At 52.1% G+C, this 19,564-nt stretch overlaps 1 protein-coding gene across 3 annotated transcripts in view; it reads left to right on the forward strand.

Moving 5' to 3' along the window:
- Positions 1-19,306, forward strand: part of SPAG5 (sperm associated antigen 5) — a 320,831-nt gene extending 301,525 nt beyond the window's left edge. For all 3 annotated transcript variants that reach the window (XM_075335260.1, XM_075335262.1, XM_075335261.1), the window contains 2 exons: positions 18,131-18,211; positions 18,446-19,306. In XM_075335260.1, coding sequence (XP_075191375.1) covers positions 18,131-18,211; positions 18,446-18,517 — 153 coding nt within the window. In that variant the 3' untranslated portion in view covers positions 18,518-19,306. The remainder of the gene's footprint in view (positions 1-18,130; positions 18,212-18,445) is intronic.
- Positions 19,307-19,564: the final 258 nt, after the last annotated feature.

Here is a 19,564-nt window from a genome sequence, read left to right on the forward strand (position 1 = left end):
AATCATTGACCCCAGGCCTTCCTCGGTTGGAGCAGCAAAGTGCTCCTGGGGCGACTCATAGGTCCCACGGTGAGGACTCTGACACGGACCGCAGTCCCAGACCGACTAAGCGGGCTCGCTGGGAAATTCCCTCGACTTCATCACACTGCTCAGGGTCTCAGCATGAGGACTCTCTGGAGGATGAAGCGGAGGTGGCAGATCAGGGCTCTGATCCTGACACCGCTCTCAACCTTGATACACCTGAAGGGGACGCCATAGTAAACGACCTTATAGCGTCCATCAATCAGGTGTTGGATCTTTCTCCTCCAGCTCCTCCGATTGAGGAGTCAGCTTCTCAACAGGAGAAATTCCATTTTAGGTTCCCCAAACGTCCACGGAGTGGGTTTCTTGATCACTCCGACTTCAGAGATACAGTCCAGAAACACCGAGCCTTTCCAGATAAGCGCTTTACTAAGCGCCTTAATGACACTCGTTATCCCTTCCCCCCTGACGTAGTCAAGGGTTGGGCTCAGTGTCCCAAGGTGGATCCTCCAGTCTCTAGACTGGCGGCTAGATCCGTAGTTGCAGTGGCAGATGGTGCATCACTCAAGGATGCCACTGACAGGCAGATAGAGCTCCTGATGAAATCCATCTATGAAGCTATTGGCGCTTCCTTTGCTCCGGCATTCGCAGCCGTATGGGCACTCCAAGCTATCTCAGCTTGTCAGTCTGAGATTAATGCAGTCACACGAGCCTCTACTCCGCAAGTAGTGTCCTTAACCTCTCAGGCGTCGGCGTTTGCGTCCTACGCTATGAATGCTGTCCTGGACTCCGCGAGCCGTACGGCGGTAGCATCCGCCAATTCGGTGGCAGTCCGCAGGGCCATGTGGCTACGTGAATGGAAGGCAGACGCTGCTTAAAAAAAGTTCTTAACCGGGTTGCCATTTTCTGGCGACCGCCTGTTTGGCGAGCGATTGGATGAAATCATTAAACAATCCAAGGGAAATGACTCGTCCTTACCCCAGTCCAAACCAAACAGACCTCCACAAAGGAAGGTACAATCGAGGTTTCGGTCCTTTCGGCCCTCAGCCAGATCTCAATTCTCCTCGTCCAACAGGCCACAGAAGGGTCAGAGGAACTCCGATTCATGGCGGTCTAAGTCACGTCCTAAGAAGACCGCCGGAGGAACCGCTCCTAAAGCGGCCTCCTCATGACTTTCGGCCTCCCCAAACCGCATCCTCGGTCGGTGGCAGGCTCTCCCGCTTTTGCGACGCCTGGTTGCCACATGTCCAAGACCGATGGGTGAGAGACATTCTGTCTCACGGTTACAGGATAGAGTTCAGCTCTCGTCCCCTGACTCGTTTCTTCAGAACATCTCCGCCCCCCGAGCGAGCCGATGCTCTTCTTCAGGCGGTGAGCACTCTGAAGGCTGAAGGAGTGGTAATCCCTGTTCCCCTTCAGCAATGGGGTCACGGTTTTTACTCCAACTTGTTTGTGGTGCCAAAAAAGGACGGATCTTTCCGTCCCGTTCTGGACCTAAAACTGCTCAACAAACACGTGAAAACCAGGCGGTTCCCGATGGAATCTCTCCGCTCCGTCATCGCCTCGATGTCCCAAGGAGACTTCCTAGCATCAATCGACATCAGAGATGCTTATCTCCACGTGCCGATTGCACCAGAGCATCAGCGCTTCCTGCGCTTCGCCATCGGGGACGAACACCTTCAGATCGTGGCACTGCCTTTCGGCCTGGCGACAGCCCCACGGGTCTTCACCAAGGTCATGGCAACAGTGGTAGCAGTCCTACACTCTCAGGGACACTCGGTGATCCCTTACTTAGACGATCTGCTTGTCAAGGCCCCCTCTCGGGCGGCATGCCAACACAGCCTGAACATTGCTCTGGAGACTCTCCAGAGATTCGGGTGGATCATCAATTTCCCAAAGTCAAAATTGTCACCGGCCCAATCACTGACATATCTCGGCATGGAGTTTCATACTCTCTCAGCGATAGTGAAGCTTCCGCTGGACAAACAGCGTTCACTACAAACAGGGGTGCAATCTCTCCTTCGAGCCCAGTCGCACCCCTTGAGGCGCCTCATGCACTTCCTAGGGAAGATGGTGGCAGCAATGGAGGCAGTTCCTTTTGCGCAGTTTCATCTGCGTCCACTTCAATGGGACATTATCCGCAAATGGGACAGGAAGTCGACGTCCCTCGACAGGAACGTCTCCCTCTCTCGGGCAGCCAAGGCCTCCCTTCAGTGGTGGCTTCTTCCCACTTCTCTGTCGAAGGGGAAATCATTCCTGCCCCCATCCTGGGCTGTGGTCACGACGGACGCGAGTCTGTCAGGGTGGGGAGCGGTCTTTCTCCACCACAGGGCCCAGGGTACCTGGACTCAGCCAGAGTCCTCTCTTCAGATCAATGTTCTGGAGATAAGGGCAGTGTATCTAGCCCTAAAGGCGTTCCAGCCGTGGCTGGAAGGCAGGCAGATCCGAATTCAGTCGGACAACGCCACGGCGGTGGCATATATCAATCACCAAGGCGGCACACGCAGTCGGCAAGCCTTCCAGGAAGTTCGGCGGATTCTGCTGTGGGTGGAAGCCACAGCCTCCACCATCTCCGCAGTTCACATCCCGGGCGTAGAAAACTGGGAAGCAGACTTTCTCAGTCGCCAGGGCATGGACGCAGGGGAATGGTCTCTTCACCCGGACGTGTTTCAAGAGATCTGTTGCCGCTGGGGAACGCCGGACGTCGATCTCATGGCGTCTCGGCACAACAACAAAGTCCCAGCATTCATGGCACGGTCTCAAGATCACAGAGCTCTGGCAGCGGACGCATTAGTTCAGGATTGGTCGCAGTTTCGACTACCTTATGTGTTTCGTCCTCTGGCAATGCTGCCCAAAGTGTTACGCAAGATCAGGTCCGACTGCCGCCGCGCCATCCTCGTCGCTCCAGACTGGCCGAGGAGGTCGTGGTACCCGGATCTGTGGCATCTCACGGTGGGCCAACCGTGGGCACTACCAGACCGACCAGACTTGCTGTCTCAAGGGCCATTTTTCCATCTGAATTCTGCGGCCCTCAACCTGACTGTGTGGCCATTGAGTCCTGGATCCTAGCGGCTTCAGGGTTATCTCAAGAGGTCATTGCCACTATGAGACAGGCCAGGAAACCAACGTCCGCCAAGATCTACCACAGGACGTGGAGGATCTTCTTATCCTGGTGCTCTGATCAGGGTTTTACTCCCTGGCCATTTGCCTTGCCCACTTTTCTGTCATTCCTTCAATCCGGAATGGAAAAGGGTTTGTCTCTCGGCTCTCTTAAGGGACAAGTCTCGGCGCTCTCTGTGTTTTTTCAAAAGCGTCTAGCCAGGCTCCCGCAGGTACGCACGTTCCTGCAGGGGGTTTGCCACATAGTCCCTCCTTACAAGCGTCCGCTAGAACCCTGGGATCTGAACAGGGTGCTAACGGCTCTTCAGAAACCACCTTTCGAGCCAATGAGAGATATTTCTCTATCACGTCTCTCGCAGAAGGTGGTCTTCCTAGTGGCAGTCACGTCACTTCGGAGAGTGTCTGAGCTAGCTGCACTGTCATGCAAGGCCCCCTTCCTGGTGTTTCACCAGGACAAGGTGGTTCTGCGTCCGGTTCCGGATTTTCTCCCTAAGGTGGTATCCCCTTTTCATCTCAATCAGGATATCTCCTTACCTTCTTTTTGCCCTCATCCAGTTCACCAATGTGAAAAGGATTTGCACTTGTTAGATCTTGTGAGAGCACTCAGACTCTACATTTCCCGTACGGCGCCCCTGCGCCGCTCGGATGCGCTCTTTGTCCTTGTCGCTGGCCAGCGTAAAGGGTCGCAGGCTTCCAAGTCAACCTTGGCTCGGTGGATCAATGAACCAATTCTTGAAGCCTACGGTTCTTCTGGGCTTCCGGTTCCGTCAGGGCTGAAAGCCCATTCTACCAGAGCCGTGGGTGCGTCCTGGGCATTGCGGCACCAGGCTACGGCTCAGCAGGTGTGTCAGGCGGCTACCTGGTCGAGTCTGCACACTTTCACGAAACACTATCAGGTGCATACCTACGCTTCGGCTGATGCCAGCCTAGGTAGGCGAGTCCTTCAGGCGGCGATTGCCCACCTGTAGGAAGGGGCCGTGTTACGGCTCTATTACCGAGGTATTCTTTTACCCACCCAGGGACTGCTTTTGGACGTCCCAATTGTCTGGGTCTCCCAATGGAGCGACAAAGAAGAAGGGAATTTTGTTTACTTACCGTAAATTTCTTTTCTTCTAGCTCCAATTGGGAGACCCAGCACCCGCCCCTGTTCCCTTCGGGCTGTTGTTCTTTTGTGTACACATGTTGTCCATGTTGAACCGTTCTGGGTTCATGGTTTTCAGTTCTCCGAACATCCTTCGGATTGAATTTACCTTAGACCAATTTATATGTTTCCTCCTTCCTGCTTTTGCACCAAAACTGAGGAGCCCGTGATGCACGGGGGAGTGTATAGGCAGAGGGGAGGGGCTTACACTTTTAAGTGTAATACTTTGTGTGGCCTCCGGAGGCAGAAGCTATACACCCAATTGTCTGGGTCTCCCAATTGGAGCTAGAAGAAAAGGAATTTACGGTAAGTAAACAAAACTCCCTTCTTTGATCACTCTAACTTCAGGGATGCTGTCCAGAAGTCCAGAGCGGTCCCGGACAAGCGCTTTGCTAAACGCCTCACTGACACGCGTTACCCCTTCCCATCTGAAGTTGTTAAGGGATGGGCTCACTGTCCCAAGGTGGATCCTCCAGTCTCCAGATTGGCGGCTAGATCCGTGGTGTCGGTTGCAGATGGCTCATCCCTAAAGGATGCCACTGACAGACAGATAGAGCTCCTGGTGAAGTCCATCTATGAGGCCACGGGCGCGTCTTTTGCCCCGGCCTTTGCAGCCGTGTGGGCACTCCAAGCTATCTCGGCTTGTCTGACTGAGATTAAAGGGGTGGTTCACCCATTTTTTTTATTTTCTGTATGAGCTATACTTACCTTTCTAGGCGTCTTCTCCATTGCCTTCTGTTTCCAGTTCTGGCACTGAGCGGCGCTATCCTGCACGCTCAGTGCCAGTCACATGACCCCCTGGAGCTGTGGCCGCCGGCATCCTCTGACGTCCCGGCATTTCCGGGCTCTCAAACAAGACGGGTACGTCACAGGATGCCGGCGCCACTCAGATTGAGTGACAGGGCTGTGGGCGGTGACTACCGCACGTCACAGCCCAGCATCGAGGGGAGGAGCCGGAGGACGTCACTGTGGAGCCGGCGTCTTGCAGAGAGGCTGAGACACGGGGCGCCAGTGTGCAGTACAGGGGGGGTCTTTAGCTGAATCCCCCCCTGCACGTAAGTATGTGCTCACACTGTCCACCCGCCCGCTCTGCTGCGATGTCAGGAGAGCGGCCGGTGTCGGGCAGTGTGATCATCTGCTTCTCCCAGCAGCAAGACACTGGCAGGCATGTCACCGCTGTGCTCTGCCATCTGTCCTGCTGCATGGGACCAACTGTCTGCACTCTGTCACCTGCACCACAAATCACAGAGTGGAGACAGTTGGTGACAGAGCACCTCTGCCCCCCCCCCTGTTCTTTCCCCACTCTCTTCTCTCCCCCCACTCTTCTCCCCCTCCCCTCTTCCCCCTCTTCTCTGCCCCCCTCTTATCCCTCTCTCCCCTCTTATCCCTCTCTCCCCTCCCCTCTTTTCCCTCGCTCTCTTCCCCCCTCGCTCTCTTTTCTTCCCCCCTGCGCTCTCTTTTCCTCCCCCCTCGCTCTTTTTTCCTCCCCCCTCGCTCTTTTCCTCCCCCCTCGCTCTCTTTTCCTCCCCCCTCGCTCTCTTTTCCTCCCCCCTGCGCTCTTTTCCTCCCCCCTGCGCTCTTTTCCTCCCCCCTGCGCTCTTTTCCTCCCCCCTGCGCTCTTTTCCTCCCCCCTGCGCTCTCTTTTCCTCCCCCCTGCGCTCTCTTTTCCTCACCCCTGCGCTCTCTTTTCCTCACCCCTGCGCTCTCTTTTCCTCACCCCTGCGCTCTCTTTTCCTCACCCCTGCGCTCTCTTTTCCTCACCCCTCGCTCTCTTTTCCTCACCCCTCGCTCTCTTTTCCTCACCCCTCGCTCTCTTTTCCTCACCCCTCGCTCTCTTTTCCTCCCCCCTCGCTCTCTTTTCCTCCCCCTCGCTCTCTTTTCCTCCCCCCTCGCTCTCTTTTCCTCCCCCCTCGCTCTCTTCTCCCCCCCCTCGCTCTTTCCCCCCCCGCTCGCTCTCTTTCCCCCCCGCTCGCTCTCTTTCCCCCCCGCTCGCTCTCTTTCCCCCCCCCGCTCGCTCTCTTCCCCCCCCTGCGCTCTCTTTTCCTCCCCCCTGCGCTCTTTTCCTCCCCCCTGCGCTCTTTTCCTCCCCCCTGCGCTCTCTTTTCCTCCCCCCTGCGCTCTCTTTTCCTCCCCCCTGCGCTCTCTTTTCCTCCCCTCTGCGCTCTCTTTTCCTCCCCCCTGCGCTCTCTTCTCCCCCCCGCTCGCTCTTTTCCCCCCCGCTCGCTCTCTTCCCCCCCCCCGCTCGCTTTCTTTTCCCTCGCTCTCTCCTGGCATGGTCAGTACAGAAATCTCTCCATCGTGGAGGGGTGAGAGGGAGTAATAAACATGGAGTCCCTACTGTGTCTGTGTATTTATTTCTAATAAAGTATTTTTCTCTGTGTGGTCTTTTTTTTTTTAACCCTTTATTGGAGATTCTTAATGGCCAGGTCAACCTTGGCCTGACATTTAGAATCTCGGGCTTTATACCAGCGGGTAAAACATAGCTGGTATTAACCCCTTATTACCCAGCGTGCCACCTGCCACCAGGGCCACTGGAAGAGTTGGATACAGCGCCAGAAGATGGCGCTTCTATAAAAGCGCCATTTTCTGGGGCGGCTGTGGACTGCAATTCGCAGCGGGGGGCCCAGAAAGTTTGGGCACCCTTCACTGCGGATTCCAATCCCCAGCTGCCTAGTTGTACCTGGCTGGACTCAAAAATTCGGCGAAGCCCATGTCATTTTTTTTTTTTAATTATTTCATGAAATTCATGAAATAAAAAAAAAAAAAAGGGCTTCTCTATATTTTTGGTTCCCAGCCGGGTACAACTAGGCAGCTGGGGGTTGGGGGCAGCCCGTAGCTGCCTGCTGTACCTGGCTAGCATACAAAAATATGGCGAAGCCCACGTCATTTTCTTAAAAACGTTTTCAGGGAAAAACCTTTATAAAAAAAAAAAAAAAAATGCTTCCCTGCATTTCTATTGCCAGTGAAAGTAACACCAAGCAGCGGGGGCTAGCAGCCAGTAGCTGCTTTGGTTACCCTTAGCAACAGAAAATGCAGCGGGAGCCCACAAACAATGTGATTTTTTTTATTTTTAATTAATTTTTTTTTTAAAAAAACGGCATGGGCTTCGCCCATCGAGCACCAGAGCATTTTACTGCTCAATTCATCCCAAGTAATCAGATGACTCCAGTGTCGGCCGATTACTTGTTCTGTGTCCCCCTGCATCCATCGCAGCGTGTACGGGCTGTGAGGTCAGCGGAGTGGAGACAGTGACATGCTCTGCTCTGACACATAGTGTGCTGCATGTCACTATCTTTCTCCACTCTGGCACTTGTAGTGCAGGTGACCGGATGCTGCATGTCACGTTTTTGCCGCGATTTGGTGCCTTTTTTGCTGCGTTTTTGCTCACTGCGTTTTTAATCAGTGCACAATGCCATTAAAGATTGTTGATGAAAAAAATAAAAAAGGTCTGATGTCATTTCCTTATTCAAAATGTTCATTGTATGCAGGAGAGCAGACAGCAGCTGCAGAACTACAAGGCTCAGCATCCTCCATCCAGGACTGTATGCAGTTTTTTACCAAAAAAAAATGACGTGGGCTTCGCCATATTTTTGTATGCTAGCCGGGTACAGCAGGCAGGTACGGGCTGCCCCCAACCCCCAGCTGCCTAGTTGTACTCGGCTGGGAACCAAAAATATAGAGAAGCCCTTTTTTTTTTTTAATTATTTCATGAATTTCATGAAATAATTTAAAAAAAAAATGACGTGAGCTTCGCCTAATTTTGGTGTCCAGCCGGGTACAACTAGGCAGCTGGGGATTGGAATCCACAGTGAAGGGTGCCCATGCTTTCTGGGCACCCCCACTGCGAATTGCAGTCCGCAGCCACCCCAGAAAATGGCGCTTTCATAGAAGCGCCATCTTCTGTCGCTGTATCCAACTCTTCCAGCTGCCCTGATGCCGGGTGGCTAGCCAGGTAATAATGGAGTTAGGGCTAGCTGTATATTATCAGCTAGCCCTAAGCCCGAAATTCATGGTGTCACGCCAATATTAGACATGGCCACCATGAATTTCTAGTAATGATAAAAAAAAAAAAACACAACACACAGAAAAATATTTTTATTAGAAATAAAACACAACACAATTAGTGACTCCATCTTTATTGAAATAAACCCCCCTCCGCAGTAATCCTGGGTCAGGGTCCCGCGCCGTCCAATCCGGATCCAATATCATCTGATCGGTTTGCTGGAAGGAAGGCAAAGCGATCAGATGATGTGTCAGGATAAAGGATGTGAATCACATCATACATCAGCTGATTGTATAAAAGCCGATTATACAATCAGCTGATGCATCAGTGCAAAAAAAAAAAAAAATAAATAAATACTCACGTCTGTGCTGATGACCGGCAGCTCCTGGAGCGGAGTCTGATCCTGGCCCATCACTGCAGGAGCTGCCGGTAATCAGCTGATGAAGTCCCCTGACGGCAGGATCAGCTGATAGCCGGCCGGGCAAGAAAAAGCCGGCGAGACTACGATCAGCTGATGCGTCAGGTGACTGCATCAGGTGATCCACGGCCAGGTCCTGCAAGCTTCGTGCGTGCCCCGGGGAGACTGCACACAGCCGAAGCGGCGGGACCGAGACAGGGGCTGGAAGCAGGCATGGCACCGGGACCCTGCAGACAGGTGAGTATGACATACACACACACATACACACTCACTCACACACTGTATATATACACACACTGTATATACGCGCACACTGTATATACACACACATACACACTCACTCACACACTGTATATACACACACACACTGTATATACGCACACACACACTGTATATACACGCGCACACACTTTCTTCCCCTGGCTGTGCAGAGCTGCTGTATCTGTGATTTCTCTGAGTGCACATCCACTGGGAAGAGGCAGGGAGGAGGGTTTGGGTGGGAGCAGAGTGGGTGTATTAGACACAATGGGTGTGTTAGATAAGCCAGACACCGCCCTAGAGCCACAAAGAATTCTGGGACTTGTAGGAACTGAACACAGGAAGTCAGAGGAGAGATTAACCCCGTCAGAGCTGGAGCCAGCAATGAGCATGTGCTGCTAGTGCACAATGAAAGGTAATTTTGCTGAAAAAACATAATAGATGTGTTGAGGGGCACATATTAGCAAGATTTATCAGAAAAAAAAAATCAGTTTTGGTAACTGGACAACTTCTTTAATGCTGTCACACGCAATTCTGCTCCGCAAGTTGCGTCTTTGACCTCTCAGGCGTCAGCCTTTTCGTCCTACGCCATGAACGCCGTCCTGGACTCGGCTAGCCGTACGGCTGTAGCATCCGCTAACTCTGTGGCAGTCCGCAGGGCCATGTGGCTGCGCGAATGGAAGGCAGACTCTGCTTCCAAGAGGTTCTTAACCGGTTTGCCGTTTTCTGGCGACCGTTTGTTTGGTGAACGATTGGATGAGATTATTAAGGAATCCAAAGGAAAGGATTCCTCCTTACCCCAGGCCAAACCTAAGAGACCTCAACAGAGGAAGATTCAACCGAGATTTCGGTCCTTTCGTCCCTCCGCCAAGTCCCAATCCTCTTCGTCCAAGGTGGTTCTGCGTCCGGTCCCGGAATTTCTCCCTAAGGTGGTATCCCCTTTTCATCTCAATCAGGATATCTCCTTGCCTTCATTTTGCCCTAATCCAATTCACCAGTGTGAAAAGGATTTGCACTCTTTTTGGATCTTGTGAGAGCACTCCGGCTCTACGTGTCTCGCACGGCGCCCCTGCGTCGTTCAGATGCGCTCTTTGTCCTTGTCGCTGGCTTGGCTCGGTGGATCAAGGAACCGATTCTCGAAGCCTACCGTTCTTCTGGGCTTCCGCTTCCTTCAGGGCTGAAAGCCCATTCTACCAGAGCCGTGGGTGCGTCCTGGGCATTGCGGCATCGGGCTACGGCTCAGCAGGTGTGTCAGGCAGCTACGTGGTCGAGTCTGCACACTTTCACGAAACACTATCAAGTGCATACCTATGCTTCGGCAGACGCCAGTCTAGGTAGGCGAGTCCTTCAGGCGGCGGTTGCCCACCTGTAAGAGGGGGCCGTTTTTCGGCTCTTTTTTATTGAGGTATTCTTTTACCCACCCAGGGACTGCTCTTGGACGTCCCAATTGTCTGGGTCTCCCAATGGAGCGACAAAGAAGGGAATTTTGTTTACTTACCGTAAATTCCTTTCTTCGGCGCTCCATTGGGAGACCCAGACGATTGGGTGTATAGTACTGCCTCCGGAGGCCACACAAAGCATTACACTAAAAAGTGTAAGGCCCCTCCCCTTCTGGCTATACACCCCCAGTGGGATCACTGGCTCACCAGTTTTCTGCTTTGTGCGAAGGAGGTCAGACATCCACGCATAGCTCCACTGTTTTTAGTCAGCAGCAGCTGCTGACTATGTCGGATGGAAGAAAAGAGGGCCCATACTAGGGCCCCCAGCATGCTCCCTTCTCACCCCACTTTTGTCGGGTGTTTGTTAAGGTTGAGGTACCCATTGCGGGTACGGAGGCTGGAGCCCACATGCTGTTTTCCTTCCCCATCCCCCCTCAGGGCTCTGGGCGAAGTGGGATCTTAGGGTACCTTCACACTTAGCGATGCAGCAGCGATCCGACCAGCGATCTGACCTGGTCAGGATCGCTGCTGCATCGCTACATGGTCGCTGGTGAGCTGTCAAACAGGCAGATCTCACCAGCGACCAGTGAACAGCCCCCAGCCAGCAGCGACGTGCAAGCGACGCTGCGCTTGCACGGAGCTGCCGTCTGGAAGCTGCGGAGACTGGTAACTAAGGTAAACATCGGGTATGGTTACCCGATGTTTACATTAGTTACCAGCGCACAGCTGTGTGTGCAGGGAGCCGCGCACACTGAGCGCTGGCTCCTTGCTCTCCTACCATAGCTACAGTACACATCGGGTTAATTAACCCGATGTGTAATGCAGCTACATGTTCAGAGAGCAGGGAGCCGCGCACACTGCTTAGCGCTGGCTCCTTGCTCTCCTAGCTGCTGTACACATCGGGTTAATTAACCCGATGTGTACAGCAGCTACATGTGCAGAGAGCCGGAGCCGGCAGCACAGGCAGCGTGAGAGCTGCAGAGGCTCGTAACTAAGGTAAATATCGGGTAACCACCTTGGTTACCCGATGTTTATCTTGGATACAGCTTACCTCAGCTGTCAGATGCCGGCTCCTGCTCGCTTCATTTGTCGCTCTCTCGCTGTCACACACAGCGATCTGTGTGTCACAGCGGGAGAGCGGCTTTGAAGAAAACGAACCAGGGCTGTGTGTAACGAGCAGCGATCTCGCAGCAGGGGCCAGATCGCTGCTCATTGTCACACACAGCGAGATCGCTAATGAGGTCACTGCTGCGTCACAAAAAGCGTGACTCAGCAGCGATCTCGGCAGCGAGCTCGCTGTGTGTGAAGCACCCCTTACAGGTCTCCAGGCACTGAGACCGGGCTCCATCCACAGACCCAGAGAACCTGCTGGATATGGAGCTGAGTATCGTCAGGGACAGGCCCTGCTACATTAAGGTACTCTGTGTCCCCGGGCAAGCGCGCACACACACACCAGCATTGCTGGGAGTGTTAGTGCGCCGGGGGCAACAGCGCGGAGCGCTCGTGCTATTATTCACTACAGCTTTGCTGAGTGACTTTATGTATTGGGAACTGCCGCGCCGGCCGCTGCTGGGTGTTTTTTACATTGTGGCGCGGCTGGGACTTGTGGTGCGCCGGGGACTTCCGCGCTGGCCGTGCACATGGACGGCCGCGCTTATTACTCGAGTCCCCGGCTTTGCGGCCTAGTTTTCGTTTCGTTCCCGCCTCCAGCCCTGCCAGTCAGGGGAGAGGCGGGACGCTGTACAGACAGTCAGCGCCGAGGGCTGGAGTCTGCTTTGCATTCTCCAGCCCCCTTCACTGGACACAGTGGGACGCCAGTTTCCCGCTCTTGTCTGGGGCACGCCCACGGCCCGCCCCTCGTCACACGAGCTGGAGAAGGACGCCGGCAGCCATTCCTGCACGCAGTCCGAGCTGGGGAACGGAGACATGCTCTGGGCAACCACTCACAGGGCTCTGGCGACCACACACCCGCGTTATAGGCGGGCGGTAAGCAGCACCTGAAGTGCTGACCCCACTAAATACCGAAGTGTCCATTTGTAGTTTATGCTTGTATGCTATACACTGCACTGTACGGTCGCTATCTTTGGCTATATGCCCTCCTAGATGGCGAGATAACAGCAGCAAAAAAGCAAGGGTGCTAAGGCACAGTTTTTCTAGGCTGCTTGTATTGCATGCGCTGAAGTGTTCATTTGTACTTATGCTTGTATGCTATACATTGCACTGTACGGTCGCTACTCTTGGCTATATTCTCCTAGAGGGCTGGACAACAGCAGCAAAAAAGCAAGGGTGCCAAGGCACAGGTTTTCTATGCTGCTTGTATTGCATGTGCTGAAGTGTTCATTTGTACTTATGCTTGTATGCTATACATTGCACGGTACGGTCGCTACTCTTGGCTGTATTCTCCTAGATGGCTGGACAACAGCAGCAAAAAAGCAAGGGTGCCAAGGCACAGGCTTTCTATGCTGCTTGTATTGCATGTGCTGAAGTGTTTATGCTTGTATGCTATACATTGCATAGATGGCTAGAATACAGCAGCAAAAAAGCAACACAGGCTTTCTATGCTGCTTTTCCTGCATGTGATACTGTTCCACCGGCAGGTTCCACTGACCCCCATTGTGTGCAATGCACCCCTGTAGCACTTGGTCAGCCGGGGTCTCTACTAGAGGTGGCCAAAGGAACCACCTGTGAACCCTGTCCAGGGACAGGGACGGAGTTGCAGTTTCGGCTGATAGATTGTCATGGGATAGAGACAGGCCATGGGCAATCTTGATTAATGCTCCCTGGCCACCCTCATTTGGAACATAATCAGTGCTCCGGGGGGGGTCCCAGGCGTTCCAGGGTGAAGGCTCTGACACGGACGGCAGTCCCAGACAGCCTAAGCTAGCTCGCTGGGTGCGGCACTCAGCTTCATCACTGGTCAAGGTCCCAGCGGGAGGACTCTCTGTATGATGAGGCAGACGTAGCTGATCAGGGGCTTTGGTCCTGACACCGCTCTCAATCCGGATACACCGGACGGTGACGCCATAGTGAATGATCTTATAGCGTCCATCAATGGAATGTTGGATATTGCTCCCTCAGCTCCCCCAGGGGAGGAGTCAGCTTTACAGCAGGAGAAATCCTTTTTCAGTATCTCATGCGTATATTGAGTACTTTTCTGGCCACGCTGACTTCAGAGAAGCAGTTCAGACACACCACGCTTACCAGATAAGCGTTTTCTCCAAACGTATTAAGGATACACGTTATCCCTTCCCCCTGACGTGGTAAAGCGCTGGACCCAGGGTCCAAGGGTGGATCCCCCAATCTCCAGGCTTGCGGCTAGATCCATAGTTGCAGTGGAGATGGGACGTCACTTAAAGATGCCATTGACAGACAGATGGACCTCTGGTTGAAATCTGTCTGTGAAGCTATCAGCGTGTCGGTTGCTCCGGCATTCGCAGCCGTATGGGCACTCTAAGCTTTTTCAGCTGGTCTTGCGCAGCTGGTCTTGAGCACATGTACATCTGCGCCGCAGGTGGTGTCCTTAACCTCGCAATGTCTGCATTGCGACTTACCCTAGTAATGCTGTCCTGGGGGGACAGTCGAGGTTTCGGTCCTTCCCAGGCTCGGGCAGGTCCCAATTGTCCTCGTCCAAAAGGGCTCAAAATGCTCAGAGGGGCTCAAATTCCGGCCGGGCTCAATCACGCCCAAGGAAGGCTGCAGGAGGAACCGCTACCAAGGCGGTCCCCTCATGACTTCAGCTCTCTCTCTCCGCATCCGCGGTTGGTGGCAGACTCTCCCGCTTGGCGACATTTAGCTGCCGCAGGTCACAGACCGGTGGGTGAGAGACATTGTGTCTCACGTGTACAGGACATTCCCCCCCCCCCACCGAGCCGAGGCTCTTCTGCAGGCAGGAGTGGTAATCCCTGTTCCTCTTCAGGAACAAGACACGGTTTTTTCCTCCAATCTGATTGGGGTGCCAGAAAAGGGTGGCTCTTTCCGTTCCGTTCTGGAACTAAAACTGCTCACCAAGCACGTGAAGGCCAGGCGGTTCCGGATGTAACCCTCCGCTCCGTCATCGCCTCAATGTCTCAAAGAGATTTCCTAGCATCAATAGATATCAGGATGCTTATCTCCACGTGCCGATTGCTCCAGAGCACTAGCGTTTGCTACGTTTCGTTATTGAAGACGAGCATCTTCAGTGCGTAGCCCTGCCCTTCGGTCTGGCGACAGCCCTACGGGTTTTCACCAAGTTCAGGGCAGCAGTGGGAGCAGTCCTGCACTCTCAGGGTCACTCTGTGATCCTTACTGGGACGATCCACTTGTCAAGGCACCCTCTCAAGAGGCATGCCAACACAGCCTGAACGGGGCGCTGGAGACTCTCCAGAATTTCGGGTGGATCATCAACTTTTCAAGGTTACATCGGGCACCGACCCAATCGCTGACATATCTGGGCATGGAGTTTCACACTCCCTCAGCGATAGTGAAGCTTCCGCTGGACAAGCAGCGTTCACTACAGACGGGGGTGCAGTCTCTCCTTCAAGGCCAGTCACACCCCTTAAGACGCCTCATGCAGAGGCAGTCACTTTCGCGCAGTTTCATCTGCGTCCACTTCAATGGGACATGCTTTGCCAATGGGTTTGGGAGTCGACGTCCCTAGACAGGAACGTTTCCCTTCTCAGACGGTCAGGGACTCTCTTCAGAGGCGTCCATCCTTCGGATCAATGTTCTGGAAATCTGGGCAGTGTATCTTGCCCTGCAAGCCTTCCAGCAGTGGCTGGAAGGAAAACTGATCCGAATTCAGTCGGACAATTCCACAGCGGTGGCAGACATCGCCCACCAAGGCGGAACACGCATCGCCAAGCCTACCAGGCAATCCGGCGGATTCTGACGTGGGTGGGGGACAGAGCATCCACCATATCCGCAGTTCACATCCCGGGCGTAGAAAATTGGGAAGCAGACTTCCTCAGTCGCCTGGGCATGGACGCAGGGGAATGGCCTCTGCACCCAGAATGATGTCAGGAAATCTGTAGCAGCTGGGGGAGGCCGGACGTCGACCTAATGGCGTCTCGGCACAACAACAAGGTCCCGATTTTCATGGCGCGGTCTCACGAGCAAAGAGCTCTGGCGGCGGGCGCCCTAGTTCATGATTGGTCGCAGTTCCAGCTACCCTATGTGTTTCCATCTCTGGCACTGTTGCCTAGAGTGCTACGCAAGCTCAGCTCCGCTTGCCACCGCGCCATCCTCGTCGTCCCAGACTGGTCGAGGAGGTCGTGGTTCCCGGATCTGTGGCATCTCACGGTCGGCCAACCGTGGGCACTCTCAGACCGGCCAGACTTACTGTCCCAAGGGCCGTTTTTTCCACTGAATTCTACGGCCCTGATCCTGACTGTATGGCCATCGAGCCCGAGATCCTGGCGTCTTCAGGATTATCTCAAGACGTCATTGCCACCATGAGACGGGCTAGGAAGCCGACGTCTGCCAAGATCTACCACAAGACGTGGAAGATATTCTTATCTTGGTGCTCTGCTTCGGGAGTGTCTCCCTGGCCATTTGCATTGTCTCCTTTTTCCTCCCTTCCTGCATCTGGATTGGGAAAAGGTTTGTCGCTCGGCTCCCTTAAAGGACAAGTCGCAGCGCTGTCGGTATTCTTTCAGAAGCGCCTAGTATGACTTCCTCAGGTACGCACGTTCCTGCAGGGGGGTTATCACATTGTCCCTACGTACAGGAGGCCGTTAGACCCATGGGATCTGCACAGGGTATTAATTGCTCTCCAGGAGCCGCCCTGCGAGCCTCTGAGGGATGTTTTCACTTTCTCGACTTTCACAGAAAGTGGCCTTTCTGGTAGCGGTCACGTCTCCTCGGAGAGTGTCCGAACTAGCAGCGCGGTCATCCAAAGCTCCCTTCCTGGTGTTCACCAAGATAAGGTAGTGCTGCGTCCGATCCCAGAGTTTCTCCCTAAGGTGGTATCCCCTTTTTATCACAATCAGGATATCTCCTTACCTTCCTTTTATCCATTTCATCGATATGTAATGGCTTGCATTGTTGGATCTGGTGTAGAGCACCCAGAATCTACATTCCCGCACGGCGCCCCTGCGCCGCTCGGATGCACTCTTTGTCCTTGTCACTGGTCAGCGCAAGGGATCGCAGGCTGCAAAATCCACCCTGGCTCGATGGATCAAGGAACCAATTCTGGAAGCCTACCGTTCTGCGGGGCTTCCGGTTCCATCAGGGCTGAAGGCCCATTCTACCAGAGCCGTGGGTGCGTCCTGGGCATTACGACACCAGGCTACGGCTCAACAGGTGTGCCAGGTAGCTACCTGGTCGAGTCTGCACACTTTCACCAAACATTATCAGGTGCATACCTATGCTTCGGCGGACGCCAGCCTAGGTAGAAGAGTCCTGCAGGCGGCAGTTGCCTCCCCGTAGGGGAGGGCTGTCTTTGCAGCTCTAACATGAGGTATTTCTTTACCCACCCAGGGACAGCTTTTGGACGTCCCAATCGTCTGGGTCTCCCAATGGAGCGCCGAAGAAGAAGGGAATTTTGTTACTTACCGTAAATTCCTTTTCTTCTAGCTCCTATTGGGAGACCCAGCACCCGCCCTGTTGTCCTTCGGGATTTTTGGTTGTTTTTCGGGTACACATGTTGTTCATGTTGAATGGTTTTCAGTTCTCCGATGTTACTTCGGAGTGAATTTGTTTAAACCAGTTATTGGCTTTCCTCCTTCTTGCTTTTGCACTAAAACTGGTGAGCCAGTGATCCCACTGGGGGTGTATAGCCAGAAGGGGAGGGGCCTTACACTTTTTAGTGTAATGCTTTGTGTGGCCTCCGGAGGCAGTACTATACACCCAATCGTCTGGGTCTCCCAATAGGAGCTAGAAGAAAAGGAATTTACGGTAAGTAACAAAATTCCCTTCTTTCTTCTAGCTCCTATTGGGAGACCCAGCACCCGCCCCTGTACCCTTCGGGCTGGTTGTTCTTTTGTGTACACATGTTGTTCATGTTGAATTGTTCTTTTGGTTCATGGTTTCAGTTCTCCGAACATCCTTCGGATTGCATTTACCCTAGACCAATTTATAAGTTTTCTCCTTCCTGCTTTTGCACCAAAACTGAGGAGCCCGTGATCCACGGGAGGGTGTATAGGCAGAGGGGAGGGGTTACACTTTTTTTAAAGTGTAATACTTTGTGTGGCCTCCGGAGGCAGAAGCTATACATCCGATTGTCTGGGTCTCCCAATAGGAGCTAGAAGAAAAGGAATTTACGGTAAGTAAACAAAATTCCCTTCTTTCCTTCCACTACTCCCATTACCTTATTAAGACTGAGAAGGGAGTTTTATGCACATTACAAAAATAAAATCCTCTTACATTTTGTGACTGAGGATGTTAAGAACAGGGGACATGGACATCATACCAGTTGTTTCCCACTCAACACCATGTAAGACTGAATGAAGAGGCATTATATAAGAGTCGTGCTAGTTCTGTCAGCCCTAAACCGTCAAGAAAGCCTATTCATCTGTTTGGTTGCCATGTAATACTATACTTACCCAATCAGTTTGACCATCACCACAGCTCTCCCTGTCAGAGTCCACACTTTGCCAGGGTGCCCAGAGTGAGTCCTGGGGCAATCAGCAGATTGGCACAACGGTTGGATTTTGAAGTTATGTGACAAGAGCTGGAGTATCCCACAATAGGAGCAGTGTTCTCCAGCATTTTTGGTGGCAGTACAACTTCTTTAAATATTTTGTCTTTTGTAGAAGGATATACTGGAAGCCAATCTCTCAAATTCAGAGGCAGAAGTCCGGAAACTAGACGTCATTATTGAAAGAATACGACAGGTAAGGTGAAATGATAGATAATAATTGTGGAAGGAAAAATGGGCAAGTGTAAAGTTTCCCATGCCAATAAGACAACTTCCCACTTCTCCCTTATCAGATCATATCGCGAATTGTGGATCGCTGCATAATCTTATAATACGCAATATTAGGCCAGTGGTTTTAATGTTATGGCTTGTGATTGTATAAAGATGTGGAGCTTGTATGTGTATTAAACTCTTCTTTTTTATTCTCTAGATTCTCCTCTCTATCCCAGATGTTGTAGATAACTGTGACAAACTGAGACAATTGAAGGAATTCCTGAAATAGAGAATCTGCATAATGGTTAATGCGAAAAGGAAAAGTACTAGAAGTGCAGTATGAAGGACAATCTCATCTGGAAGTCGAGCTTTACGTTTCAGTGCTTCGTAACATTCCACAACACTTTGTCATTGTTCTGGCACGCTCCGTGGTATAGGGCCGTTGTCGGAATCCAAATCACCATCGATATCAGTGTTCACAAATGTACCTGCCACTGTATAAACCCAGATTCATTCATTTTTCTGTTTAGAAATGTGGCAGTAATACTTGGCTAGACAAACTTATATTCAGTTAGTGTGCGCATACGAGCCAATGTCCCAGTACACAATAAGCAAATCTTGATGCCAACTGATGGTCCTTAAGGAAAACTGTTTACATAATGCACTGTTCTACTCCTTTTCATCTGCCAGAATAGTGCATAGAGTAGAAGATTGCTCCAGCATTGGTCTACAACACGGATGAGCACACAGAGCCAATCACAACTTTTAATATAGACCTGACATACCGATGTATTGCTGAACATTCATAGGTTTTTTGTTTTTAATCAAAAAACAAAAGTTAATCTAACAAGTATAAGTACTTTCTACGTCTTTTAAATCCACTCCTGACTTTGGCTCCCAGCATGCATGACTTCACAATTACTGTGCCTCCACTCGCAGCCAGGAAGTGTTGTCATGGGATCAGATATGAAACTGCATTTTTGACTTCTATATTAAGCATTGATACTTGGCAAATAAGTTGTGTTTGTTGGTTTTTTTTTTAAATACTTCTGGACCTTCTGTTTTAAAGCGCACCAGTCACCAGGATTTTCCTATATAACATAAAGTCAATGCTATACTGGCACTATCAGGCTGGTTCTATACATACCTTTAGTTGTCAGCTAGGTTGTATAGGTTTTGAAACACAAGCAAGTAAAGATTGTAAAATCAGTATCTTTTTGAATGACAGCAGCTGAGGATCAGATAATAGCGGGGGTGAGTATTCATAGTTATCGCCTCCCCCTGTTATTTATGCTAATTCTATTATAGAATAGATTTACTTTATGACTAGAAGGAC

This window comes from Anomaloglossus baeobatrachus, chromosome 2 (assembly GCF_048569485.1).
Source record: "Anomaloglossus baeobatrachus isolate aAnoBae1 chromosome 2, aAnoBae1.hap1, whole genome shotgun sequence".
Classification (NCBI taxonomy): domain Eukaryota; kingdom Metazoa; phylum Chordata; class Amphibia; order Anura; family Aromobatidae; genus Anomaloglossus; species Anomaloglossus baeobatrachus.